This window comes from Ceratosolen solmsi, unplaced genomic scaffold (assembly GCF_000503995.2).
Source record: "Ceratosolen solmsi marchali unplaced genomic scaffold, CerSol_1.0 scaffold35, whole genome shotgun sequence".
Classification (NCBI taxonomy): Eukaryota; Metazoa; Arthropoda; class Insecta; order Hymenoptera; family Agaonidae; genus Ceratosolen; species Ceratosolen solmsi.
The window spans coordinates 7013093-7041065 of NW_011948423.1; the positions used below are offsets into that span (position 1 = coordinate 7013093).

At 31.5% G+C, this 27973-nt stretch overlaps 4 protein-coding genes across 8 annotated transcripts; 2 read left to right on the forward strand and 2 right to left on the reverse strand.

Moving 5' to 3' along the window:
• The first annotated feature begins 4431 nt into the window (after positions 1-4431).
• On the forward strand, positions 4432-6505 carry gny (ALG6 alpha-1,3-glucosyltransferase garnysstan). The gene is made up of 2 exons (XM_011499650.1): positions 4432-4616; positions 4692-6505. The coding sequence occupies exon 2, from the start codon at positions 4759-4761 to the stop codon at positions 6448-6450; it is 1692 nt and encodes a 563-aa protein (XP_011497952.1). The 5' UTR covers positions 4432-4616; positions 4692-4758; the 3' UTR covers positions 6451-6505.
• A 513-nt stretch (positions 6506-7018) lies between these two features.
• On the forward strand, positions 7019-9378 carry LOC105362255 (mevalonate kinase). The gene is made up of 3 exons (XM_011499649.1): positions 7019-7217; positions 7754-8798; positions 9028-9378. Exons 2-3 carry the CDS (start codon positions 7905-7907, stop codon positions 9307-9309), a joined length of 1176 nt encoding a protein of 391 aa, XP_011497951.1. The 5' UTR covers positions 7019-7217; positions 7754-7904; the 3' UTR covers positions 9310-9378.
• An 874-nt stretch (positions 9379-10252) lies between these two features.
• Tpcn1 (two pore segment channel 1) lies at positions 10253-15584 on the reverse strand. 5 transcript variants are annotated; one of them, XM_011499655.1, is made up of 12 exons: positions 15215-15584; positions 14087-14274; positions 13845-14009; positions 13644-13769; positions 12830-13137; positions 12482-12762; positions 12157-12375; positions 11863-11982; positions 11315-11654; positions 10828-11129; positions 10644-10750; positions 10253-10563 (listed from the first exon to the last, which is right to left on the reverse strand). In XM_011499655.1, exons 1-12 carry the CDS (start codon positions 15312-15314, stop codon positions 10318-10320), a joined length of 2502 nt encoding a protein of 833 aa, XP_011497957.1. In that variant the 5' UTR covers positions 15315-15584; the 3' UTR covers positions 10253-10317. The 5 variants fall into 5 exon arrangements, with proteins under 5 accessions (XP_011497957.1, XP_011497955.1, XP_011497956.1 ...); XM_011499653.1 differs by having other exon boundaries at positions 14087-14307; XM_011499654.1 differs by having other exon boundaries at positions 15206-15584.
• Positions 15585-19979: 4395 nt separating this feature from the next.
• Positions 19980-27973, reverse strand: LOC105362258 (probable GPI-anchored adhesin-like protein PGA55). Its single transcript, XM_011499657.1, has 6 exons — positions 27964-27973; positions 26967-27890; positions 26561-26890; positions 22017-22999; positions 20515-21633; positions 19980-20478 (listed from the first exon to the last, which is right to left on the reverse strand). Exons 2-6 carry the CDS (start codon positions 27825-27827, stop codon positions 20091-20093), a joined length of 3681 nt encoding a protein of 1226 aa, XP_011497959.1. The 5' UTR covers positions 27828-27890; positions 27964-27973; the 3' UTR covers positions 19980-20090.

Consider the following 27973-nt stretch of genomic DNA (forward strand, 5'->3'; position numbering starts at 1 on the left):
AAACCACCCCCCCCCCCCGTCAAGAACGTATAGAGAACTGACCCAATGTCCTATCAGGTGCATAAAGTCTTTTCGGACATTATCATTGAATTCCGACAGATGTATGTCTCCGACTTTACCCGCATAGCCTGAGAGTATACCCTGGCCTTCATGGTGATTCATGGACCAATAGTTTGATCCTGCAAACATCTAGTGCATGTTGCTCGTTATAGTCTCGACCAAGACAAACTTTTTGTCGATGGATACATACATCTGTCAGAATTCAATGATAAATTATAATTAAATAATGATATTAAAAGAAGCATTTCATTTAAATACCTCTAAATATGATGAATTAACATAAGAAGATAAAAGTATTAATTAATCAATTTATGAAATTTAATGCATGAGGCGTAAAACGAAAACTCTAGAAGTTTCGAGAACTCTAAGAAAAAACAATGCTTAAGAAATGTGGAGAATTCCAAGTGACTTTACTACTCGAAGATCCTTACAAGATCAGCAACAACAAATCGTCACCATCAACAAGGAGCATTCATGATGATGAAGAAATTCATCACAGGATCATGTCAAGGCTACTGTATCGCTGTGTGTTTAGAAATAGACAATGTCCACGAGTTTGTTGGTGGAAAAAAAGTAGGGATAAGTGGAAGGGATAGCGCTTCAATTCAGTATTAAACACATCTGCCTTTCGTGCTTGTTTATTTCATTTTATTTTAGAACTACGTTATAATGATTCTACGTTGATAATGAGAATCATTGAGATCTTGCTGTTTCATGATGGTTGTTACGTGATGGTAGCATGCACTGCACGTAGAGGTAAGAGGTCGTAATCTCTGGACATCTCTTAGTATATTGCCATGTGGTGGTCACCTGATTGCTGGTCTCCTCCTTGATGTTATGTGGTGTGTAAGTATGAAGAAATAGCCCGATACCTTGATGTGGCGTTTAGTGGTGTTTGCTTGCACGGACTCGTGGAAGTGAAACTTGCTGATCACTCCCTGCTACCACTTCGTGCAATGGGGCACTATACGTAAGGGTCAGAGCCAGACCTCAGTCGTGAAGATTGCTACCATTTCACTTGAATATTTCCCGAACTGAATTATACATTATCACAATGCCCTTGATTTATTCAGCCAACGCTATTTCACTGCCGGTTAACTTGTTGAATACGCGCACGAAACTGAACGCGTCTTCCTTCCGTGACGACCCCAGTAAGAAAGAGCCTGGTTCTCTCGTCATGCTTGCTTAAATACTCATGCGACAGTCTAGCTAGCGCTGACAAGAATGGATGCGATGTTTTTGCTAGACAAAAGAAAGTCTACATCGGGAAAGACCCGAACACATGGAAAATACTCGAAGACTCCAAACTTTAGGAAATCCCGACAATTCCAAACACTGCGAGTAAAAAAAGTGTAAGGCATAACAATTGTATATCCTTACAAGATCATCACGTAAGGATAATAATATAAAAAATACTCGAAGACTCCAAGCTTTAGGAAATCCCGACAATTCCAAACACTGCGAGTAAACAAAGTGTAAGGCATAACAATTGTATATCCTTACAGGATCATCACCATCAAAAGGAGCAACTCCATCGTTGTGATTGAACATAGTATACACTATTCCATGAAATAACTCCAACACATCAATAATGTAATTGTAAATAAACTATAATAAACCATATTTAACGAAGTCTACACTCACTGTACATTTCTACAGCCCTTCCACTTAAGTCCTTCCCAAGCATCCGCTAGGGCGGGTGGAAAATTATTATAAAGCTATCGAACAGTAGCTAATGTTTGTAAATTTTTCATAAGTTGTAATATTCAATTTATCAAGCAGCATTTGACTACTGGAAAATCATAATAAAGACAATCGATTACAAATGTAAATATACTTTCAATATGCTATGACGATATATAATTTTCTTATACATAGAAGATTGCTGCTGTAAAGAAGTTAATTTATTATTAATTTATATTAATTATATTTTTATATTTTTCAGGAGTTTAATAATTCTTTTAAATATGTATAAAAAGTTATATAAATTTGAATAAATGTGAATAAGAGAGATACAATAAAACAATAAAAATAAAATACATTTATTTTTATTTTATACATTACTAAAGCTTTTTCGTAACAACTTTTGTTCAAACAATTTATTATTTTATCACACTGTAAGTATTATTATGCAAATTACCGCGTAATTTAATTAAATTATGTATGCTAAATATATTTGTACTTTAGAAGTTTTTATAACACGAAAAAAAAGAAAAGAAAAGATTTTCATAAAATTGCGTTAAAATGTGAATTAATCACTGAAATAATAAAAACATAATAAGCATTTGGTAAAAAATAAATTTTGTTTTTATAATATATTAATGGAAATATTATAAATATATTTAAATACGTATTATTCAAAGAATACGACCAAATAATTAATTAGAATGAAATTTAAATTGAAGTAGGTATACTTTTTAAATATGTAGGCAATAAAAGATTATTATGTCAAATTAAGTTCCTTCAAAGGTCACTACAATGTATTCTAATTATTGCTGATTCAGAAATTATTAATAAAAGTTTTACATTTCATTACTCATATTTCTTACATTTCTTTCTATCTTTAACAAGTCGATTTAACAAATCGATATTAAATGTACGAAATTCTAAATACAATAAACATACGAAACTTCAATTTAATTTTTGTCTTATATATCGTACATAAATGTGCATTAACGTATAAATACTTAAGTGGTAAGCAAAAACATTATTTATCTAAGAAAAATAAATGTTTATACAAAAAAATATCATTATTTATTAATTTTGGTAATAAATCTGACTTAAAAATATAAATATAAAGAATGATTTTTGTAATATCAATAGAATTTTAAGAATGTTATTGAACTTTAAAGAATCAATATTTTTAAAGTTTATTTTACAATATTGAAAAAATATATTTATTTGTAAATTTATTTTATGATAAAACATATTTTCAAAAATACTTATGTTTTTTTTTTTTTTTTTTTTGTTGCCTCTTTCGTTGTAACCATTTGTATTCAAAGTGCAAGACATTCCTTTTATTTTAAATTATAAATTATACAGCAACAAACAGTTAGTAATATACAATTATGATAATTCCATATTATCTTCTATTTTTAATTACCTTGTCATCACCAATTTTCATTATCCGTCTTTTCAACGTAGTCTACATTTATCTTTAATACTTTAAAATATACATATTCATCCTTTTATAGCATCGTGTATTATATATATATATATATATATATATATATATATATATATATTTTTTTTTTTATTTTTTTTTGCTGTGAATGAATCACTAGGAAGAGCAGCATTTTTCATAATAATGAAAGTTTTAATCGTTGTTTCCAATGTAACTAGCCGCTTTTCAACGCTCGTTTTCTCCTTTTCTCGTCGATTTAACGACGCGTTAATTCATCTTCATGCGTCATTTATAACAATGTTAATGTCATATTCTGTCCTTTAGTTAGTACTTTATTACCTTTGTGTTTTCAACCGTTTTATAATTAAATATAATTTGTAAACAACTTGTTTACATATGCAATTATCTCAATTCGTAATTTAAAAGCAAGAACTTGATAGTTAATCGTTAATAAATAAAATTTATCCCATCGCGCTCGTAGCACTTTGACCGTAGTAGTGAATAACGTTCGTGAAGCTTAAAATTTGACTTTTCATTTACATCGATAAAATATCACTTTAACACTTTTCGAGTGAAACTTGATTTTTCTATTCTAATTCATAACGTCTCAATGATTGATTAAAAAAAATAGTAGAAACGTATAATCGCACGGCTCAACATTCACTATTAAATTACCACTTTTACTACGTGAACGTACGTTAATATTTTGTCGAATAAATTTTTAACTAAATTTTGTAGCAAGCAATACATATGAATCAATATGTACTTTAAATATAAATAAAGGATGACTCACAGACCGGTTGGAAAAAAGTTTCTTGACCTCTACCCGCTACCGTTACCTCACGAAGAATCAAGACTACGTGAAGTCCTATTTCCAATTGTCGTCTGAACGTACGTTGATAACTTCATTTTTTATTACATATTATATTTTAGTGAATATTATTGATAGGACACCTATAATTTAAGACCTCGGGATAAAAATTCTTTATAAATCTTTCAATACTTAGCGAAGGATTCTCCCTTACGAAGGATCTTTAATTTATAGGCCAATGTCATTTTATTACTATATGTTATATCGTCGCGATTAGAAATCTTTATTATTGTTCATTGCAAATGACTTCGGTACTTGCTAATTCCAACAGCGCATCTGTTTTTACCGCTTTCATCTCACATCATTGATCATTCTTACCCGGGGGGCTTCTCATGTCTGACGGTTTGATAGCCTGATAATGGGGGGGGGAGGGAGATGGCAATTATGTTGTCATAAGTGACAATTTGTATGGTATTTTACTATACCGGTAAAAGCAGAAGGTCTAGTAATATAAATTTTTCGTAAGCTTAAGTGATTTTATGAGCACATTGTTAAAATATGCCATATTCAGAAGATTATATACGTGACAAACTACAAAAGGAGCTAGAGCCTCTACATATTGTAAGTAGAAACTGTAATTAGCCGTTGTTAATCGCGAAATGGCAAAGACGCCAAAGCATAACCTCACTTTTACAGCGTGCAAACTACCTCAAATACTCATAAAGCCAGCGATAAATATTACAAGAACGAGAAACGAGTAAAAATGCGTGACAGAGAGAACGTGATGATAAATACTAATCGCAAGGACAGCAGCGATCGTGCTAACTCGGTTCCTAAGGAAGTAGGAACCAAAGATGGAATATCAGAAATAATGCAAAGCAGCCTTATCGTTGGTTTAGCATTGTTACTCCGTTGGTGCATATCGTATCATCCTTATAGCGGTGATGGAAAGCCTCCAATGTTTGGCGATTACGAAGCCCAACGCCATTGGCAAGAGATAACATTGAATCTTCCCATTTCACAGTGGTATTCAAATTCCTCGGATAATGATTTACAGTATTGGGGTCTGGATTATCCTCCCATCACTGCATATCATAGTTTACTTCTTGGCCATGTCGCAAGCGTAGTCGATCCCGATTCAGTGAAGCTACATCGATCCAGAGGCTATGAATCTCGTACTCACAAATACTTTATGAGATTGTCAGTCCTAATAATGGATCTGCTTGTGTTCATTCCAGCTGTTGTATATTTTGCTTTTACAATATTACCAATATTGGACTCGAAAATAAAGAAACATCAAGAGAAGAAGGAATTTCTTACGTTTAAAAAACGTCACTTTGTTCTAGCGACTATACTCTTTTATCCTGGATTAATTTTGATAGATTATGGTCACTTTCAATATAATTGTGTATCACTGGGCCTCTTTATTGCATCAGTATCGGCACTTTTTCAAGGCTCCATGGCAATTGGATCGTTTTTCTTTGTTCTGGCATTAAACTATAAGCAAATGGAACTATACCATGCACTACCGTGTTTTTTCTATATTTTGGGTATTAATACACCAGGAAAAAGGAAGCCACTGCTTGCTTGCTTACGCTCCTTAATTTGCGTATCTTTAACAGTTATTATAACATTCGCTGTAATATGGGCTCCATTTTTAACCGATAAAAAAATTTTTATGGATACGGTTTTGCGCCTCTTTCCTCTAACAAGAGGCATTTTTGAAGATAAAGTAGCTAATATTTGGTGTACAATTAACGTACTTTATAAATTGAGAAATAATTTTTCTAATTTACAATTGGCACAAATATGTCTTGTATCTACAACAGTTGCGTTATTACCAAGTAGTCTCGATTTATTTTTTAGGCCATCGAGAGAAAAATTTTTACTAGCCCTTATAAATTCGTCTCTATCATTTTTCCTTCTTTCTTTCCAAGTTCATGAAAAATCCATCCTTTTAGTTGGATTGCCAGTTTTATTACATTTTCATAAAGATCCATTTTCTTGTTTTTGGTTTCTCGTAATTTCTGTCTTTAGTATGCTTCCATTGTTGATTAAAGATGGACTTTGTGTTGCATATTTTGCTTCTCTTACATTTTTCATTATCTCAGTTTCTTGGATGTGGTTTGAATCGAAAATTAGTCAATTTGTGAAAAATAAGGAAGACAAGCAAGAGGAAAAACAAACATCAAGAAAATTGAAAATCAAAAAAAGTGTTAGTGTATGGGCATCTAGTGGAATTTATATTAATATATTATTTAGTCTTTCGTTGTTAGGTGTTTTAGTTTTATCCGTATGTAGCGGACTTTTAAAAGCACCAAAGAAATATCCAGACCTATTTCCGTTACTTGTATCCGTCTACTCGTGTATACATTTCTTTCTATTCTTAGTCTATTTTAATTATAAACAATTTTGCGCAACATCCATACTAACTCGGAAATTCAAAGTCAAGTAAAATCAATAAAAGTGATAAAAGCTAATGCTATGATAATGATAATAATAATATTAATAATACTAACGATAATAATTATAATTAACAGTGATCATGATAATAGTAATAATTATATTAGTAGTAGAACTATTAATAATAATAATGTAATAATAATAATAGCTTTAATTAAAAATTAATAGTTATAATTTATTCATAAATAAAGCAATTACAATTCATTGGCTTTATAAAGTACAATAGTTTGTTAATTATTATTGTTGATTATTCAAAATAAGTTTCTTAATTATTTTTATGTAATATAATTTATTTGTGCCAGATATATGTTGACTTTAAATCTTACTTTAATAAATTATTTTTACATATGCAAATTTAAGAATAAGAATGCGAGTATGAAGAAACTATGCACAATGCTAGTTGCATAAGATACCAAAGTGTTTATTATGAATTATGTATTTGTATGAGTATGCTCTGTTTACTACGGTACATTAATATTAATAAATAAGATTTTTTCAAATGAAAATGTTTGTCATCGCATCATTTATTTCCTTTTTATGATTATCCACTCATGTGTAAAGAGTAAGACAAAGTGAAACGAATACCGTAAAAGGATTGTAAAGGGATATTTTAAAGAAACAATTCTTTCTTGTATTTTCGTGACGTTTTACATTTTTGTTCTAGACCGTAGAGGATCAGTCTGATGGTTGTGGTGCAAAATTTTCTGTTGTAATTGTCTCGGATAAATTTGAAGGGAAACAGCTTCTTCAAAGACATAGGTAAAATATATACGTTTTATATAATTTACAATAGGATTTATCGATCGAAATAATAATTAAAATATTCTAACATTAATTACGCAATAAATTTACTCAGTCGTTTTAATATTTAATCATAATATTTAAATGTTACAATCATAAGTAAATACTTAAAAATTATTCGAAGATTGCTCTATTACATTTATTTACGAATATAAAAATCATGTTGATATAATATTGTAAATTATAAAATTCAATTATTTGCGTTAAAATGATTTCTATTGACAGATAGAATTTCTAAAAAGTATTATTATTCAATGATAGTTATATAAGTTACAAATTATACATAAATTAATTTTAAAGTTCGTTATAACGTGCAAAAGTTATATAACACGAGAAGAATAAAAAGTTATTTATGTTTCATTTGTGTGAGAATGTAAATAAACCAGATTGAAATGTTCACCATAATTCATGGACGTAGATTATTTATTCTTTATAATATGATGTAATTGAAAAATTAATATAATACTTTGACAAATAAATCTTCATTGTTACAGGTTGGTGAATACAATTCTCGAAGAAGAATTGAAAGAAATTCATGCCTTCTCGCAGAAGACTCTGACGCCTGAGCAGTGGGAGAAGCTGGAAAAAGAAGCCTAATTGTTAAATTTCATGCTCATGAATACACTCGTATAGTTCTATTTCACAATGATTTCCTTCAAAATTTCAACGCCTGGTAAAGTAATATTATTTGGCGAGCACGCGGTAGTTTTCGGTAAAACTGCTGTGGCAGCCAGTTTAAATCGCCGTACTACTCTCGAGCTCGTAGAATTTCCATCGGAGGATACATGGATTCGTTTGGAAATGCAGAAACTCCAAGTGGTTAAAAAGATATCAGTGAAGCAGGTACAAGAGTCTCTTCTCGGGAAGGATTTTCCAAAACTGTGCGATGACGGGCACGAGAAATTTTACCAGCGCATCCAAGAATTTGTTGAGACGATCGGTTTTGAGAATCAGCGTCAAAAAGTTAGCCTGGAATGTTTCTTCTATGCATTGCTTCAAATTGTACAATACGAGAATTTAAAATTAAATCCCTTTAGAGTCACAATTGATACCGAATTGCCGATTGGCGCAGGCGTCGGAAGTTCAGCAGCATTCTCCGTCTGTCTTATTGCCGGTTTCCTGCACTGGTCGCAACTCCAACGAAACATCAATTCCCCGCCTGAATTTGACACCTCTAGTTTAGAAAATATATCCCGATACGCCCTGAATTGTGAAAAAATTATGCACGGAACTCCTTCAGGCATTGATAATTCCATTTGTACATTCGGCTCGGTTATCGAATTTCGAAAAGGCGAAACACCAACGTTTATTCCTCTGGGCCTTAAAAGTATAAGGATATTGCTGGTCGACACCAAAGTCGATCGAAGTACCAAACAATTAGTCAACAAATTAGCTGGATTGACCAACAAATATCCACAAATTTTTCACAAAGTTCTCGACACGATTGACGAAATTTCTAGACGAGTTATCCATGTCGTTAAAGGATTCCAAGACTCGGCGGAGAATGACCAATTAATCGAAGCTTACAAGGAATTATCGGTAAGCTCATAAAGTATAATATAAAAGAATAAAGACTATGAATTGTATTATCTTTGTTGTTGTAGTTGTTTTTTTTTTTTTTTTTTTTTTTAACAATTTAATAATTGTAAAATAAGCTATTAAAAAGACAATTCTTAAGACTTCGACAAAGTGTATGTTAACGTATTAATATCATTTGGTTTATTACGCCAAAGTAGGGCTTTATATTAATTTAATAATTAATTATTAGGTTCTCGTAAATATGAATCAAGGGCTCTTAAGTACTTGTCAAGTATCACATTCTTCACTGGATCTAATTTGCATGACAGCAAATAATTATGGATTTTCTGCTAAACTCACTGGAGCTGGTGGCGGAGGATTCGCTTACATACTTATTCCTCCCAATGCATCCGATGTTAATGTTCAAGATTTAAGCTCTGAATTAATAAAAAATGGATTCTCCGTGATAAAAACTAATTTAGGAGGTTCTGGAGTAGAAATTCATGATGCAGGTATTAGAAGTCAAGATTAAAGAAAGTTCCGTGTTCTCCAGCTTTAAAAATTTACATATTTTTATTTTTCTTTCAATCTTTGGGATGTTCACACAATCCTGTACAATTGGGCTAAAGAATAAATTATATTTTGTTGCTCCTTCTGGAGAATAACTCTGCATAAGTATAAAAAAATATGTATTTGAATCTTTTTCTTTTGTCCTCTTAATTATTTAAATAATACAACATTAATTTGTAAAATTATTTTGCTAGTATAATTATAAGGAAAATAATTATTCTGTACTTCTTTCTAACGGTAAATTCTTAAATAAAATCATTTAAAAAGTAATTTTTTAAAAATATAATTAAACTTGTTTTGATTACAATACTAGTGGACATATATTAATTCTAATTTATCACAAATATAGCGTGCAAACAATACACTGAGTCGAAAATATTTTTCGAATGACCCATTAATCATAACGATTCATTTAACAAAAAATTTTTTATTTGTTTAGGTATAAAATAGTTTGTGTCGATATTTCTGTATGTACTTTGTTAATTAGTTCTGCCTAAAAAATTATGGATTAAGTAATTTTAAAATATTTATAAAATTAAATGCAAAGAATGTACGTTTACATTCATTTATAAATTGCATTTTTGTTTTTACTTTTTTGTTTTTTCAACTTGCTTACCTAATAATTCATTATGGATGTTTAATAATGATACATAAATTATTAAATAAAAATGAATAATGTGATGATCAGTTTTTCCTATGAACAAGAAATTTTTTTTAACAAACTGTAATAACAATGTTTATAATACAGTTATAATTAGCTTATATTTCAGACTAATAATAAGACGTAATTATTTTGTTATTTTATTGAGCTTTACGGTGCTATTAGAGAAGCAAGTGCTGCTATAAATTATAAATTTTTTGACTAGGTGCGTTTCCTATGACGTACTTTTTTTTTTTTTTTTTTTTTTTTTTTTTTTTTTTTTGAAATACAGAAAACATAACTCTTAATTACTATATGTACATGTGATAATTACATAGAACTTAAAGCAGTACTTGGTGTTCTTTGTGTCAACGCAACACTGTTTAATATCGCACTGTCTGTGTCGACAACACGATCACCTCTACTACCATCATCGATATCATTAATTGCACTTGGCGTATTTGTTCTTTCTTGTGATTTAGCTTCCGATAGCCATTCAAATATCTCATGAATATACATTCGCCGCTGTAAAACTTCTCTTGTTCGAGGTCTCGAGCCAATGAATAGTGATGAAGTCTAAAAAATTGTAATCCAATCATTTTTAAACTTATTTCATTCATATTATCGTCTACAACCACTATGGTTCTACAACTTACATTAACCGGTATTATTCCTCGAATTTGTTCTATCAATTGAAAGTCTTGAACGATCAATTGCAATTCATCATATTTTAACTCGACTTCTTCGTGTAACATTTTCTCTTCTGCAATTATAAATATTAAAATCTTATTTCATTAGTTTGTGAAAATAAATTGCAATATAATTTTATTTTTAAATTACCGTCTCGTTTTGTAGTTGATTTTTTATACTGAATTCTGAAACGAAACGCTTCCAGAAAACTAGACACTACGATCGTTAAAACTATCATCGTTATTAAATAAAAAGTCATAAAGTAAGCTCTCGTATACATTCCCACAGTAACTGCATAAGCATTCATCAAGACAAACCAATTATTGACAACCGTGAGTTCAAATAATGTCATACCACTGGCCATTAGATTATCAAAAGTATTTAAGTAATAATATCCTAAACTTGTACTACCATTAGCTGAGTATTTATAAAAATCTTCTACGGATGTATTCCTAAAAGATACATTTATACACATTAGAAAATTTTATTTAATATAATTACTATATATATATATATATATCGATTTTTCGTATATTTCTAATAATTCAGCCAATTTTTCTATGACTGTTATTTTATTATAAATTTACCAAATATAAAATGTATTATAAAAATCATATAAATACAAATATCTACATACTTGCAACAGTTTCTCATATCGTATCCAGCGAAAAGCTCCATTCCGATAATTGCAAAGAAATAATAGAGCACAAGCATAACAATTGCGGTAGAACACATTAATGGCGAGAGAATAACTAATGTACCAAAAACATCGCGATATCGTTTCTTTATTTTGAAAAGTCGCAGCATTCGAAGTGGTCGAAATACAACAAAAAAAACAGCAGTTGGAAATAATGTCAGACCACAAGCTCCTATTAGAACCAACATTGATGTACCAAGATCAAAAAGATTCCATCCTGAACTCAAATAACGTCGAATCCCAAGACCCATGACCTTTGTAAGAGCTTCTGCTACGAATACTGAATAATAAAAATATCAATAATGAATTTAAGAGATAGGTTATGAGAGCAGGAATAAGAAATAAACAAGAAACAGAAGCGTTTGACCATTACATTTAGTCTTATGCTAGATTGTTATTGCATTTTTTTTTTATATTTCAATGTGAGAAATATATACCATATTAAAAAAATTTTAACATACAAGTGAAAAATGTTCGTAAATACTTACAACCGCCAAATAACAGTGTATCCCAGCATGCAGCAAATAAATGAGCAGATTTTTCTCGATTAGGCTCTGTTTGAATCAAACGACATACCATAGCAATTCCATTACCAATAATTACAGTGTCTGAAATATTATTATATTAAATACGTAATAATATGGGTAACATATTTTAGCAGCATTGTTTTAAATATGTGCTTTCAGGATAGATAAATTCAGTATTATAAAAAGAATATAAGAGTATAAGAAATAATTAAATTAAAGTATAAGTAATGTTAAAATCAATTAAATTAAACTTACAAACAAGAGTTTCAAAATAAGGCCAAGCGATAGCAGCATGAGCTCCTTGGCAAAAAATTTGCAAAGGTGGCCAAGTCATATGATACCAGGGAACGCTCGAGTATTGAGGTTCCCATGTCAATACAGTAGCATCATATACATTAAGAAATTCGTCAGAGGACAAAACACCATTTCCTGATATATTCAAATAACGAAACATCAATACTGTATCTTTAATTGCTAAAATAATTGATAAAATAAAATTTATAAAAATCATAACATTTCACCAATTTTTTATTTGAAGGAAACTTTGTATTCATATAACAAATGTTTTATATGGACTTACATTTATGAGGAGCATAATAACGCATTAATCCTTCAAACTGTTTAAAACGCATTTGTTCTGGATTTTGCTTGGATACAAGAAGCTTAAAAGCATGTTGACAAGCTTTTCGCTTGTGAAGAAATAACTTTTTAAATTTGTCTCGTTCTGCCGATGTAAAGGTCTCATTGACAACCGCAAGCATAAGGTTCATCATGACATATAACATAGTACAAAGATATGACACAAAGTAAATGGCGTACCATTTATTTTTTGAAAATGACTGCATCATAACATCTGGAAAACTGCAGTATAAAGTCTTTAATATGATTAAGTTAATAATTATTTATGAAATAATAATAAGACTCATACTTTGCTGTGGTAAGTAAAACAAAGAGACTAACAAAACTATCCTGCAAAGTTGCAAAATGTCTGTTTAATTCGAAAAACATATAATATCCTAAGACCATGTAAGTTGAAATAAAGAACAGCAGAAGCCCGAGCATGTCCAGAATTGGTGGAAGAGTTTGTAAAATTTGTCTAATAAATCTTCTGACACCTCCACAATATTTTGTATCAACTAAAAAAATCGGACGTAATGCACGTGTGACCCTGAAATGGGATGATTGCCTAACTAAAACGATGAGTACTTCAATGAACATTATAAACAGTGTGACACACTGTAAGAAGAAAAAGAAAACAAATTATATAGTAATTGTTATGAAAGAATAAAATAAAAACAATATATATTTAGAAAAAAAATTTGATTGGATAGGAAATGTTAAATTACAATTATTTGACATTTCAATAATATATAAGATATCACAGTAATTAAAAATATTTTCCATTATTTTATTACATATTTTTATAAAATTATAGCTAGTAAACATTCATACTTGGATGTAATAATTTTTTTTCTTTTTATTGTTTTTTAATATTAATTGATATTTAAGCAAACTTTAATGTTTAAATTCTTAAATAGTTATTTTAAAAAGAAACAAATTTTCTCACAATATTTATCATTTACTAAATTTATTCACTATTCTGTATTTGAACTACTTGACAATGTGATATTTGTAATAATTAAACTTGGCGTTGAATTAATAACAGAGTCCAATTTAAATTAGAATTCATTAAAAAATCATGCGCACACACACACGGATTTGTAAATCTTTTTAAATATCACCTTTAACATTGTTCGTTTATGCTTAAGCATGGTTCCCCATCCAATCCATCTTAATTTTAAGGCCAATTCAATAGCGATGGTTATTAGAGCTAGAAGCTCTATTGAACCATGAACCCAAACAGGAAGCTACAAAGTTAATAAAATTTTGAGCAAATTAAAAAACATTATTATTGAATTAATAAAAGAACTCATTTTACTTACTTGAAAAAGTGGTACTGCTGGCTCCTCTACAAAAGCCAATCCCAATAATACTAAAGATGTAAATAAGTCGAGACCATAATACCAACTGTTATGAACTAATAAATATGCTGGCAAATCTTCTGGGTGCCTCGGATGAGAATCAAATTTCTCATTGTTTCGACCTTCCTAATGAAAATATAATAATAAAAATTATTAGTACTGCGTATATAAATTCTTGCTATACAATTCAAAGCATATATTACTTCAAGAAAGATAGCAGCTTCGTGGTAATTCATTTCCCAATACATATCTGGATCAAAAGTTACAATAGGATTGCGAGACAAAGAAATACTTTCTGAAAGTATCTGGGAATCCATCCCAGGTAGAATACGATGACCCATTTCATTGGGAGTATCTAAAGCCGCCGTAGACTGCATTTTCATTCGGCTGTCTGAGGAAGGGCAAGACAACATAGATCCATATTCTAAAAACATTAAAAGCAAGCAGTGCCTATGATATGAGCGTGCAAACGTTTTATATTGCATTAATTCTACATAAATTAATTTGATATCAATTGCTTAACGATAAACAATAAATTTTATACGTGAATGCTAATTAAATGATTGAATTGACATAATTAGTATTATATGCAGTACACTATATTAGTTAAGTTTAACGTATCTACATGTATTATATCACAATCTTTCCCTTTATAACGGTATTCTTTGCCATATATAATAATCCAAATAAGGATAAATGCTAAATTGTCCAAATACATTTGTTAAGAAAATCAATTCTCAAATGTTACAATACTTCAAAAAGCTCTATTTGTAATTAACAGGGTGAAAATGAAATAACTATATTTAATGAAAACAGAAAGGTGTGCAACTAATAATATCTATATAAGCATAAATATTCCTAAACATAATTAATACAACAGGACAGCTTTGCAAAAAATTGATTAAATTATAAATACAATTATAGCAATAAACTAATCGATTAGACTGGCTTTAACGCAATTTGATTAATACTGAATTTTACAACAACAACAACAACAACAACAAAATGTTTTTATCAAAGAAAATACAAATTTACAATGAAACAATGGTATCTTTTTTTTTTTTCCCTAAACATTATACGTACGCAAGTAAATACCTATCTGCACAACAACACCTAATATCTAAAATCAACAGACGGAGAACGTTGGCCAATGACGTAAAACGATATCTCCTTATCAAGCCTTTACCTCTCTTTTTTAAGTATCATATACGTATTAAGAAAACATTTATGCAGAGACATAACAGGTGTTAAGCATACAAACGTAACGGGAAAAAGCACGACGCAACCAAAAGTTATGGAGGTTAGAAAAATTAAAGACACACTAGGACTACCGCTGGCGTATCCTTCAACATGGTGCTTATTCCAAGGATCGGCGTCATCCTCGAAACGTTGGTAAGTGTCTTGGGCTCCCCTATCACCTTGGCTGCCCATTTGTGAGGGCCCGCAACTGTTTGGAAGTCGAAAAACGACGGCTACCACCTCCGAACGCCAGGTTGTATTACGAGCGACTGAAGCCGAGTGCAGCGTCTGCTGCTCCCTGGCTTACCGAATATCGATGATTCACCACACCACTTCTAAAGACGACATGGATGAGTAATGAAAGGAGAGTAAGTTGCACTAGGCCAGGACATCTGTTAGCTATTATGCAGTCAGCAATCAAATCTCGCTTGTTTACGACAATTTTGAAAGGCGATGACGGTATTCTTGCTGCCAATGCATTGAACGTTGATCCTATTATTTCACTATACTTTCACTCACTATGTTATTGGGTACCGATGGACTTCCCTTTACGGCTGGCTTAAGCAAGGATTGGCTTGTAAATTATAAATAGAGCCAGGTATATAATTTTGTACATACGAAGGAGCTGAACTACATTGCTATATAAAAATTTAGATCTCGTAATTAGTAATGACGCATAACTTTTCGCTTCGTTTAGTTGGTTCCTTTCAATAGCTATCATAATTGAAAGGTAGAATTCTTTATTCAATTTATTTTGCATTCATTCATTGACACATACGCTTCTGCGTCAAAACAATGCCAAAACCCTCGAGGCTGCATTATATATATATATATATATATATATATATATATATATATATATACAACTATATACATACAAATATATACATACAAACACACACACATACGCACAACACACACACACACACATATATATATATATATATATATATATATATATATATATATAATGGAAAATCTATATATAGAATGCAGTGTCTAAATTAACAGAATCTCAACTAGAAATATAAATCATTTATTAAACATAATTTACTAATGAATTTTATTACAACAGTCTAACTTGAAGGTTTAATAACAAAAATAAAATGATATTTGTTAGCATTGTGGTTCGTATTCAAATACAAGGATTGCTTCACGTGCTAATTATTTAATTGGATTGATTTCTGAAAACTGTGCCAAATTTTGTCTTTATAATATGATGCTTTACAAGCAGTCAGAACAAATTTACACAATAATTATATTATATTCACTTATAATGAAGTATTGTAAAATTTACATTACAAATATTTGAATATTGTTAATTCTTTATCCATTTTTTTTTATATGCCACTGAATTACATATTTTTGGGCATGACAGGGCGATAAATAATTGCTCCCATTAATACAAATGCTTTTACCTCGATTATATCGTAATAATAACAAAAATATTATAAAAACTAACTTTCCATTTCTAACTTAACATTAATTTATAACATTTTACAATGAAATTTTAATACAATAAAAATTCCAATTAATTATTTGCCCTCGTTTCTTTATTTATCTAAAATTGAAAATTGTATAGATCTGTTTTAAAGTAGAACGTACTTTTCCAAAAACTTCAAATGCCATGGAAAATAATAAAAACAAATAATACAACATTACTTTTCTGCACAGTTGAAAACAAAAACAAAACAAAACAAAACAAAAAAAAAATACCGCAGTAACTTTTTATAATTACGCATGTGTTACTTAATGTTGTTCTATAACTTTGTATATAAAGGCAACGGGAATTCCAAAATTGTGCCAGACTATGACATAACATAAACTGCTTACGCACATGAGATATTCCACATATGTTTTGAGCCCTATCTTCTTTATATTTACTATTTAATCGAAATAATGTAATTAATAGCTTCTAGTATTTAGTTGAATTATAGGAAATGTAGTTATTGTCGCATCACGTATTAATTGTAATCTATTATATGATTTATTTTAGCAATATTTATTTAGCCATTATTCTACTATCAAATAATTGTAAAAGAACAAATTACACACACTATCCAAATGTATTCAATATTAATTTATAAATGTATTTTTGGACATAATTTTTATACCGATTAAGTTTGCATTTAATCGTAAGTTAAAATATACTGAATGTATATTTATATTCATAACGGAACCACAAATTGCTTATATTTTATTAAAATTATCGTTTTATTTTGTATTTTCTATTCAAATTGTATTGTACATACTTAATATTTTAAGGCAAATTGATAATTTATATTTATGTAAATAAATTAGTCATCAACTCGAAGAGTATTGAATATCGATAAGTATTGATTCCTTGAATTTAAAACGCAATAAAATAAAATAACAATACATTGATTGAGATATTCGAAAATTTAAATGTTATAATGATAAATTACGAGGGAAGGCATTTTATGTTAAATAGTCGATTTAAAAGTAAATGCCGCATAGGTTCGAGTGTGGGTTAAATAAAAAATTCAAAAATTGGCATGTAAATAATATTTTTATCATACTAACAATTTTGCAGGTACAAGCTTATAATTTATTCCTGTTAATAACGTGACAATAATAATAATAATAATAATAATAATAATAATAATAATAATAATAATAATAATGATTATAATAATAATAATAATTTTTATAACTTAAGCAAGCTTCATTTTTATTTTATTTTATAAAAAGATATAGTTTTAAATAGTATAAAAGATCGGTTGATCTTGCAACCGTGTATGCTTTAAAATGAACATTCCTGAAAACAGAAATGAAAGATAATTTTATGAATAATGAAAATAGTAATAGTATTTTGAAAACAACATAAAAAGTCTACTTGTGCTTGATAAAAGTAATTTTATTTTTTTTTAAAAACCTAGCTGGAATGCGACTCTACACGTGAGACGGGTACAATATGTAAAACTATATTCTACGATATTTATAACTATATATGCTTTATGATTTTTTTTTTTCGATCAACGTAATATATTATGTATAATATGAGAACGCAGTTTATCGTAATATACTTCATTCCTTGACAAATGTAAACACTCTGTGATTGAAGTAGACACTTTCGTATAGGTCCAGGCCTTAAAACTTCAAGTTCGTTGCCCAAGTACCGGTCATCGTTATTAAAGTACACATTGAAGTTATTTAAATTGCTCGATAACATTAATAATCTCACGAGTGTGTATACGTTTGTCCTCAATGTTACAATCAACGTTCGGCAATAGTTTTTTCCGACTGTAAAGATCGAGTGCTCTTAGTAATTTCTCTTTGCATTTAATTTGTAAATCGTTAGGGACGTAACAAGCCTCTGCGACCACAAAGACCTGCATCGTCGCTTCCAAATTTTAAACTTTGTTATCTCGCTTTTATTATTTTTAGTACTTCAGTGCTTTTGCTCCCGAATAAACCGGCTGATATTTACAGAAATATACATCATTATTGATTTTTCTTGTTGTTTTCAATTCCGATATATATATGTATATATGCGCTCTACCCAACATGTTCGACTTGATGACAACGAAACAAAACAAATGTTACGAGAATTCGCACTTAGATCTGCAATAATTTATGTATAACTATCTACATATTTACGTTGACAAACTTGTGAAAAACGAGAAGATCGAAGAACTACTACTCTAATTAAGCAGTAATTCAAATAAAGAAAAATTGTACATAGTTATATATATATATATATATATATATATATATATATATATATATATATTGCTTGATTTTGTTTATTTAGAGACGTAATATTTGATTATTTAGAGACGTAATATAAATATATTATGTCTGAATCTCTCCCTCCATCCCTTCCCTTCCCCCCGTCATACCCCATCCCTTACCGAATCCCTTCGAGTTCTTCATATTTTATCCCCTAGCAGTTATTAGAGAACATTATCTCTGAACGCAAAAATAAATTTAATGTACGGAAGCGTCTAAACTTGGATACGTCACTGGTTTCAAACACTCCATAGATTATAGTCTTCTTTATACGAAGCAGCGCGCTCACATACGTAGCACATCGTTTAGTTTTACTCACTCTCTCTCTCTCTCACACACACACACACACACACACACACACACACACACACACACATATTCTACGATGCAAAAAAAATAAAAAATATCTTGAACTACATTGTCCAATATTTTTGTTTGTATTTAAATAACTTAATAAAGTTTCGAGCTCAAAAGTTTGTTGTTTCTGTATCAATGGACAATAGTACAGTGTCTCGTAAGATTGCATTCTATATGTACAGCCAACTAGACGCTCCTACAAGGAAACACATTTATTTCTTCGACTCCATCAAGCGTAACTAGCCATTTCTAATCAGCACCTTTTCAATGTTCAAAGGCGTTCGTAAGAAATTTCGAAGTTTTCTACATCTTCTTCTTTTACAAGGTCATAAAAGCAAGGAACGAGTGTCGGTTTATCGTCGAGTCGATTGGTCCTCAATTATCGTGTACATACACACGTGCGTCGCGCACATTACATAAAAATGAAAACGTGGTAATTGTCGACCTCTCTCAATGGTACGCTTGAGTCAATTAAGTACACAAAAAAAAAAAAAAAAAAAATTATAGGACTTTTGTAAAAAAAATTATTTAAAAATGATAATGACAGTTGAGAAGAGAAATTCATATATCGATAACGAGAAACAATACTTGAAATCAATCGTTCGACTTACAAAATTTGTTTTTTACACGATAAACTCGAGCATCCCCCGTACTTGCCTCGATGACCGCCGATAAGCCAAGAAAGGCCGTTTCACCCCTGTGCGGTATGCTCCTCTTTATTCACTTCGCTCCCGGCGAAGGCCAAGATAACATCTCTTTTCAATAATTTATTTTCACTTCTACTGCATTTCTAGAAGTTAGGATTGTACTATTTTCATGAATACTACAGTCGCGCGCGAATTCCGATGTGCAACAGGTTCATGTCGCCGTCGTTGCAGCACTGCTCTGTTGTATTTGGTCCGTCGTACTCGCGGTAATGCCACTGATCATCTCCTCGGTGCACAGCTTTTTCGTCTCGGTCTCCGTACTACCGGAGTTTGTCGAGCTTGAGCTACACTTGCGCTTGTGGCTACTACTTAAGTTACTCGAGGAACGAGATACCGAGGACTCCTGCGGATTACTGTTCCTTTCCGACGAAGAGGTAGTGGTAGCCTTATAGGACGACGAATGAGAGCTACGGTGATAACTGCTCGACGACGACGATGATGACGACGATAACGAAGATGTTGTTGTCTCTTTAGGCGTTTTGACCTTTCCATCCTGAGGCGTCTTATACCGATGACTACCGTTGCCATTGCCATTGCCATTGCCATTGCCATTGCCATTGCCATTGCCATTGCCGTTGGCGTTGCCGTTTCCACTACCACTACCAATACCACTACCACTACCACTACCATTTCCACTGCCACTTCCACTGCCACTTCCACCACAACTGCTGTTACTGTGAGTACTGCTGTGATGTCGTTTCCTCTCCCTGTCCTTTTCTCTGTCCCTGTCCCTGTCTCTAATCCTGTCACGATTTCTGTGATCATTCTTTTTGCGATCTCTGTGCTTGCGATCATCTCTGCTGTTGTTACTACTATTACTACTACTGTGCTTCTTCTTACTCTTCTCGTGATTCGATTTATCTTCGATCCATGCACTCGAATGCTTCTTTTCTCCCGGGATTTTGTCTTTCTCTGATTCTTCCTGCTTCTCCTCGACAAGCGCTACGGACATTGTTAATGGCAGCGCATTTTGCTCCTTTGTCTCCTCCTTCTTTTCACAGACAATTGTCGTTTCATCGACGACTTTTGACTCGTCCTCTGCCATCTCTATTAAAGCTTTCACAGCATTTTCCGTGGCACAATCAAGCTTTGATGTAAATGCCCCAACGGTTTCCGCTTCCAGGAGTCTATAGGACTTTTCGATGCTCGCGCTATCCTCGCTGCACAACTTCTCCGCGATTTCCAGGCTCTCTTTACGAATCTTCTCGAGCATCTCCTTCGAAGCCGAGGAGACACCGTCACGTAATGACTGGCACACTTCCTGTACGTCCGTCTTAGACTTATAAATGGCGATTTCCAGCGCCTTATCGACTACCTGACTTGCGTACGTTTTACCAGCCGTTTGACGGGCCGAAAGCAATTCCGTATCAATCTTCATCGCGATTGTTTCCTGTTTTAAGTTTGGCTGTTCGTTGTTCACAACGCCTCCGATATTGCTCGCACTTCGTGAGCTCTCAACACCAGGTTTGCCGAGTTCTTTACCAAGAGCTTTGGGTAAGACTTCGAAAGCTGGATTACTGGAGCTTGTAGTTCGATTTTCCGATTTACTTGAACGATGACTACCGGACGAACTATGCCTTCTGTGCTCCGAAGACGACGACGATGAGGAGGACGATAATTTTTCGCTGTGTTTTCGTCTGCTTTGTTGATTACTGCTACCGCTGCTATGACGATGATCTTCGCGCTTTTTATCTCTGTAATTTTAAACATAGAGATGAATAAATAATGCGAGATTGTGCTTTGTAAAATTCTATGTTTTTACAACAAATTGCCGTATATTTATAATTATTCGCGCTACAATATTTGCCCAGACCATTAAAGTCAAGCCAATAAAATTAAGGAGACTAAATTATTGAACTGTTTGTGAAAAATAGTAATAAATAAAAGGGAGTTCTTATCGCATAAATGATTGCATTAGAATTTAAAATTTTTAATCTATTATAATATTTTTATCGTAATCTATGCGGCCAAGCTACGGAATTCTATCAAAACGATATGACATGGTGACAGTGATACATTGCTTACAAATAATCGTGAAGATTTAAAGCCAAAGCGTAAGAACGAGCATCGAGCGTACCTATCCCTCTTCTCGGTAGAAGTTTTCCTTCGCTCTTGCTTTCGTTCCTCTTTTCGTTCCCTGTGTCGTTGCCTCTCAGGCTTCTCGGAGACGCCTTTATCAATGGCGAGTGTCCCGGTGGTCGACGACACGTGCGTCGTGCTGCGTTTTTCCTTCTGCTGCTGCTCGGACTTTTTGAGATTCCCTTGATACTCGGCGGCTCGCTCCTTAGCCTTCTTCTCTTCGTCGACACTGTCGCGCCTCTCCATCTTCTGCCTGTCGGCGTTCTCCTTCTGCTCATCCTCCTCCACTCCGTGCGCGAGCGCCTTCTTGTCCTTGTGATGGTGCGCATGGGAAGATCGACGCGAACCGGCATTGAAGGTAGTCGAGGTCGTATCATCTGGATAGTACTGCTGTAGCCTGACGTGCCAGGCAATACTCGAGACGGCCGAAACCGTCCTGAACTGGTGGATGATGTTGCGCGGGAGGAAATATATGTCGTTGTCGTAGAGGCTGATCCTCGCGTATCGTATCGACTGCCTCCGTAGCTGATTGAGCTTAGCATCCTCGAGCCACTGAACGCACTGGGATATAGGAGGCTCGTGCAGATCCAGCTGCAGCTTCTCAACGAGCTCTGGGAAGTCCGCGGCGTGGAACGCGACGACGTCCTTGGTAATGCGATTCAGCTCGGAGGCCTGACCACCGTGGACTGCCTTGAGGACACCAACCGCGGCAGTGGTCATGCGCTCGAGCCCGTGGCCCACGTGGTCTGCGTGGGCCCGCGTTCGGTCCTCGAACATGTACTCGCGGGCCTCGGTAAGGCGCGGCAAGTACTGCAAGTTGCGTAGCTCGTTTATGCCGGTGCGTCGCCGCTTACAGGGACTTTTATTGATGTCTGCGGTCGGGACAAGCTGCTCACCAGGTCGAATCCACAGGATTGGGCCGTCGTTCGACTCCTGGGGGCTTTCCATTCGCACAGCCGACAGCGGACCCCAAGGCATCGTCTATAACAGCGAAACAAGTCCATCATTATGTACAATTTGTTTGATACGTTTAAGAGCTCAAACACTGAAAAGACAATGAACTTATCATTAGTCTTTTCATAATGCATTTTATGCTTAATTACGTGTTCATTAAAGCCACCAAACATTAACTTCTTTAATATTTTTGTCGCTATATTTTGTCAAATATGTTAATTTTAAGTATTACATTTATTCCAATGATATATTTCATCTTATTTATTAGTTTGCTAAACATTTTGTAGAACTCGCATAAGCTTTTGCTGATATATCGATATTAAATACTTTGGTGAACCACAACTTGAGAACGTCTTATTAAAATATATCTACTAATGTTTATACTTGTATAATAACAATTATAGTTTTGTTGATTAAATTGTTTAAATTATTAACTCTTTCTTTAAAGATGAAAACTGATGGATTGAAATTTCTAACAAAAAAAATTACTTTGTAACAATCCTTTCAAGTAATGGAATTTTGAAGTTTTCACGAATAATGTAGAATTTGAATAACTCTCTCGAGAATTATTATTTTATACAGCTATCTTGTAGATTAAAACATAAAAATAATAATATAAAATATATGTAATTTATCTAACCGCAAAAAAATTCTGTGAACAATTTACTATAATACTGGAAAGAACTTATGATTGTGTTATTTAATTGCGCTGGAAATCATTTTGAAACTTCCGTTGATTGTGTGCTAAAGAATGTATGAGCTTCGAATAAATTTGAATAATCGTATTTATTTGCGTTAGATATATTCATGGTATTTTTAAAGGATTAAATAATGCTTCGAAATCCTAGGATGGATTAATTATTTCGGTAAATATATTGTATATGTGAGAGATTATAAATTCATTAATAATCCAAATTTTTGTATTATTATACATTCAAGAAAATTGCAACACAATTTATCAGGAATTTTCATACCTCGTCATATTTCAATGTTTTTACTATGCTAAATGTTTTTAGAATCATAATTTCCTTAAATAAATAATTTTTACTTAAAATACCACAGACAATACAAAATATAGAATGTTATAAGTTTCCGTTATAAACTACAAACGATTCATAATTTTATTTATAACATTTAAATAGGTTTTATTACGTTTAAATTAGATTTAAAAATAATTAAAAATTTCAAATATACTATGTACAAAATATTGTTAAAATAATGAATTGATAAAATATAAGATAGAATAAATTTTTCTAATATAAATTTCTAACATAAATTGTTAAATTTAAGGAATATTATATCAAATGTTTTTTTTTTTTTTTCTAAATCATGTTTCGAGAAAGATTTATATTATTAACGATTCAACTGTTTCCATAATTTAATGCACAATGATAATCAATAAGTAATGCAACGATTGCAATATTCTGTAATACAACGGAAATATTCATTTTATTACCTTAATGTTCGTTGCAATAGTAAATTAATCTGAAATTTCATTATGTCAAAGTTTAGTTAGTGTTTAGTTAATGTAGCGATACAAAGTTAAATTTAAATAAGTTAAATACGTTGCAGTGCATTGTTTTGGCACCATACATATGCGTCGATGTCTATTTGTAAACTCGTAAGTCTAAAAGTGACTCGACAGCTGTAAAAAGGCTTAGGTCATCTGTGTACAAGAAAAATAGGGTGGGTTTGGAGTGACCACGAATTGTGTTTATGAAAAGAATATAAGCATTGAGAGCATCACAGTATGAATCTAATATATGCCAACTGTATACATAAAGTCTTACATTATTACAAATTCTATTACGTTTGTCAAATAAGATATCTATTTAAATATCATGTTTCAAGTTTTAAAGCTTAAGTAGAAGTCGCTTAGAACAAAATAAAATTGAATGGCTGGAAAAGTCGTTATATATATATATATATATATATATATATATATATATATATATATATATAGATACGAAACGCTTTTCTTACTTTCTTTTTCTTTTACAAGTATTAATACTAATCAATAATAATTAATAATAATATTAATGTTTAAACAAACGTTAAGTAACGCGAATTAATACTTGAGGGAACAATTTAAATGTATTGATTTACGATAAGTAATTTTCACAGAAAATTTGTTAGGAAGGTAATAATAATCATATAATTAAAATTTTCAACGATCTATTCAATGGTTATTTTTCAAACGGAGCCTAAATAAATTGTTCGCTATTGATTATATTAATACAGTTTAATAATCTTACTACCTTATTTCATAATTAATATAATATATAAAATAAAACTACTGTTACAATTCATTAAATGTTACAATTTTTTCAATGTAATAAGTAATTAGTGCTACCTAATTACTTTTTTCTGTTTCACAAGATCAATAATTATTTCGAGATCCTACTAAGCGCTTATAGATTGACTAGTGTAGGAATTAAATTTTTAAATTCATGAATTAAAACGATCCTATTCTTAAGATAAAAATAAATAAAATATGATTAACAAACTTAATATTACTACTTTTATATTCATTTCTCGCGTAGAATCTTATATTTGCTTGTCATTAAATAATGTTACAAACTTCAAAAAATCTAATTAAATTAGACTATATTTGAATTTGAATTAATTATTTTCAACAATTCTTTAAATCTTAAGTCAACAAAACTTTCAATGATTATGAAACTATTAATTATGGATTATAATATTAATTACTCCCTACTGTATTAGTTTGTTTCAATATGAGCTATAATTATATTATTTACAAAAAATCGTAATACACTACGCGGTAGAATTATTACAAGAAATATCACAAATTTATTCGAGAAAAGAATTATTAAAAATAAACTTTTAAATTATAGATTGCAATTGTATTAATATTAAAGTACACGCAGTTACTTAAAAAAATTATTTATACCTTTATATTAACATCGTCTTAAGTGTTACTACGTCATATATATATATATATATATATATATATATATATATATATATATATATATATATATATGTATTATATTTTAGTATCTATGCAGAAAAGCTTGTTAAAATTAATCAAAAGCTTTTTCATATTTTATAAAAAAAACAAAAGAAATATTTTGATTTATGGTATTTGATAATCGCAATTCATTATTGAAAATTCAGTTAAAAAAGTATATTAATAAGTAAAAGTAGATACATAAAACATACGTATTTATATTAATAGCTTTTAAGATTTGAAAAATTTTTGTCTACTTGTAATGGAATAATTTAAGTTTTGTAAAAAAAATGTTTTGTAAAATTGCATATAAAATATTTGTCAAAAACTCAAATATATTACTTATTCTTAATGCATATTGTATACTAAAATAAAACAAACTATTCTCACATTATTTATGTATCTTATATTTATTTTACGTGATTAGATTTAGTAGAATAAATGTATTTTTAGCTTTTTGCTTTCGAACCATTTATATCGTTATAATAAATAAATGTGCGTCTATCTTTCCTTGTCTACTGAACATAGTTGTAAATTTTTGTAGCGTACACTATTGGCTTTACTAGACGAATATTTTGACGGTAATGCGCATTAAGATAGAAAGTCATATTTACCATTTTTAAAAAGATATTTTCCTCTAGCACCTGCAAAATATCGGGAAAATAGCCACCAACTTCTTCGTGCACTGTTCCCACTAAACTAATTTGATGTAAAGGTCCGTATCGTACAGTACCATTATTGTAAGCTTTACAAACATGTTCCTTGTACTGTAACATCGTTGTCGTTTCTATATCGCTCTTATGTCCCAATACACCATTTTTTACGGTTAAAGTAGGATACATCTCTGCCATGTGATCCAATAAATCTGGCATGTATGAGGCAGCATTATGAACAATACCCATTACGTGATGAGCATTACCATTCTCATCCTCTCCAAATACAACCTAAATAAATGAAATGGCTATTTATAAAATCTGTCTTTGGATTGTTCGATATCTCTCTCAATAAGAAAACATTTACCTTGAAATATTCGTGTGCCAATTCCTCGAGCTGCTCGCTTGTTAGAACGTCAATTTCATCTTGATACATATGTACTACCGAAGCTCCGCCATTGGGATAAGTTTCTATATGAATAAAATCCTTGTACTTCAATCCTTGCGAATGAACCGGTGCATCGTATTTACTAGGCTGCTTATCCAGCTGTTTGTAATTCTTTACTTGGAGATTGAGTTTCAAATTATCAGCGTTTGATTTATGAATGGAGCTTACAGTGGTTAAAGATTTATGATACAAGGGAGTAGAGGTACTACTTCGCCGATCCCTTTGGCATTGTATACCAATGCTAGACCTTTTTATTTTACTTCTTTTGTAGCAGCGCGTACAATGATGCCTCTCCGAACGTTGATCTTTCCGTTTCGAAGATGACGAATGAGACTTGGTATGCGAATTAGTCGTAGAATCATTTTTATACTTGGTATCGTCCGCTTCGCATTTAACTTCGACAGGTTCCTGCTTAATTTTTTCGGTTACGAGCCTATCCACTAAGATCTCTGGCTGAACAGCTATATCCTTCTTTTCATTTTGAACACTGCACTGATTGAAATTCTTCTCTAGCAGGGGCTCAATTTTCTGTTGGTTAGGGAAGGAATTCTCAATAATCTTGACGCTGGTCTTCCATGTATTACCTACTGACATCAACGGCAGGCCATAAGTCATCGAGCTCTTAGTAATAATAGTACTCGCTGGGCTATTGTGGCCAGTCGACACTCGCGGTGGATAATCCGGACTTTTTGGACTGTCTAATCCAACTTGGCCAGAGGCGCTCTGCAAGCTCTTTGCCAATTGGGGACTCATGCTGGATACATTGCTCTTCTCATCCATTTGGGACGAGACGACGGTTTTCGTACAATCATCGTCATTATTCGAGCAGCAGGATGAATCAATCTAAAGAAAATTCGTCATCGTTTCATAAGTCTTTTCACACAGGAACTTACCGTTCAAACGTATTCTTACGTACATGAGCTAAG

Coding starts and splice junctions, on each gene's coding strand:
- LOC105362255 (XM_011499649.1), top strand. CDS start 7,905: ATGATTTCCTTCAAAATTTCAACGCCTGGTAAAGTAATATTATTTGGC. Junction 8,799..9,027: donor AAGCTTACAAGGAATTATCG/GTAAGCTCATAA, acceptor ATTAATTATTAG/GTTCTCGTAAATATGAATCA.
- gny (XM_011499650.1), top strand. CDS start 4,759: ATGCGTGACAGAGAGAACGTGATGATAAATACTAATCGCAAGGACAGC.
- Tpcn1 (XM_011499651.1), bottom strand. CDS start 15,314: ATGGGCAGCCAAGGTGATAGGGGAGCCCAAGACACTTACCAACGTTTC. Junction 14,308..15,205: donor ATACGCCAGCGGTAGTCCTA/GTGTGTCTTTAA, acceptor TAATGTTTTTAG/AATATGGATCTATGTTGTCT. Junction 11,130..11,314: donor GATATGAGAAACTGTTGCAA/GTATGTAGATAT, acceptor TGTATCTTTTAG/GAATACATCCGTAGAAGATT.
- LOC105362258 (XM_011499657.1), bottom strand. CDS start 27,827: ATGGATGAGAAGAGCAATGTATCCAGCATGAGTCCCCAATTGGCAAAG. Junction 26,891..26,966: donor TGGCACACGAATATTTCAAG/GTAAATGTTTTC, acceptor TCATTTATTTAG/GTTGTATTTGGAGAGGATGA. Junction 20,479..20,514: donor AGTGGAAACGGCAACGCCAA/CGGCAATGGCAA, acceptor TGGCAATGGCAA/TGGCAATGGCAATGGCAACG.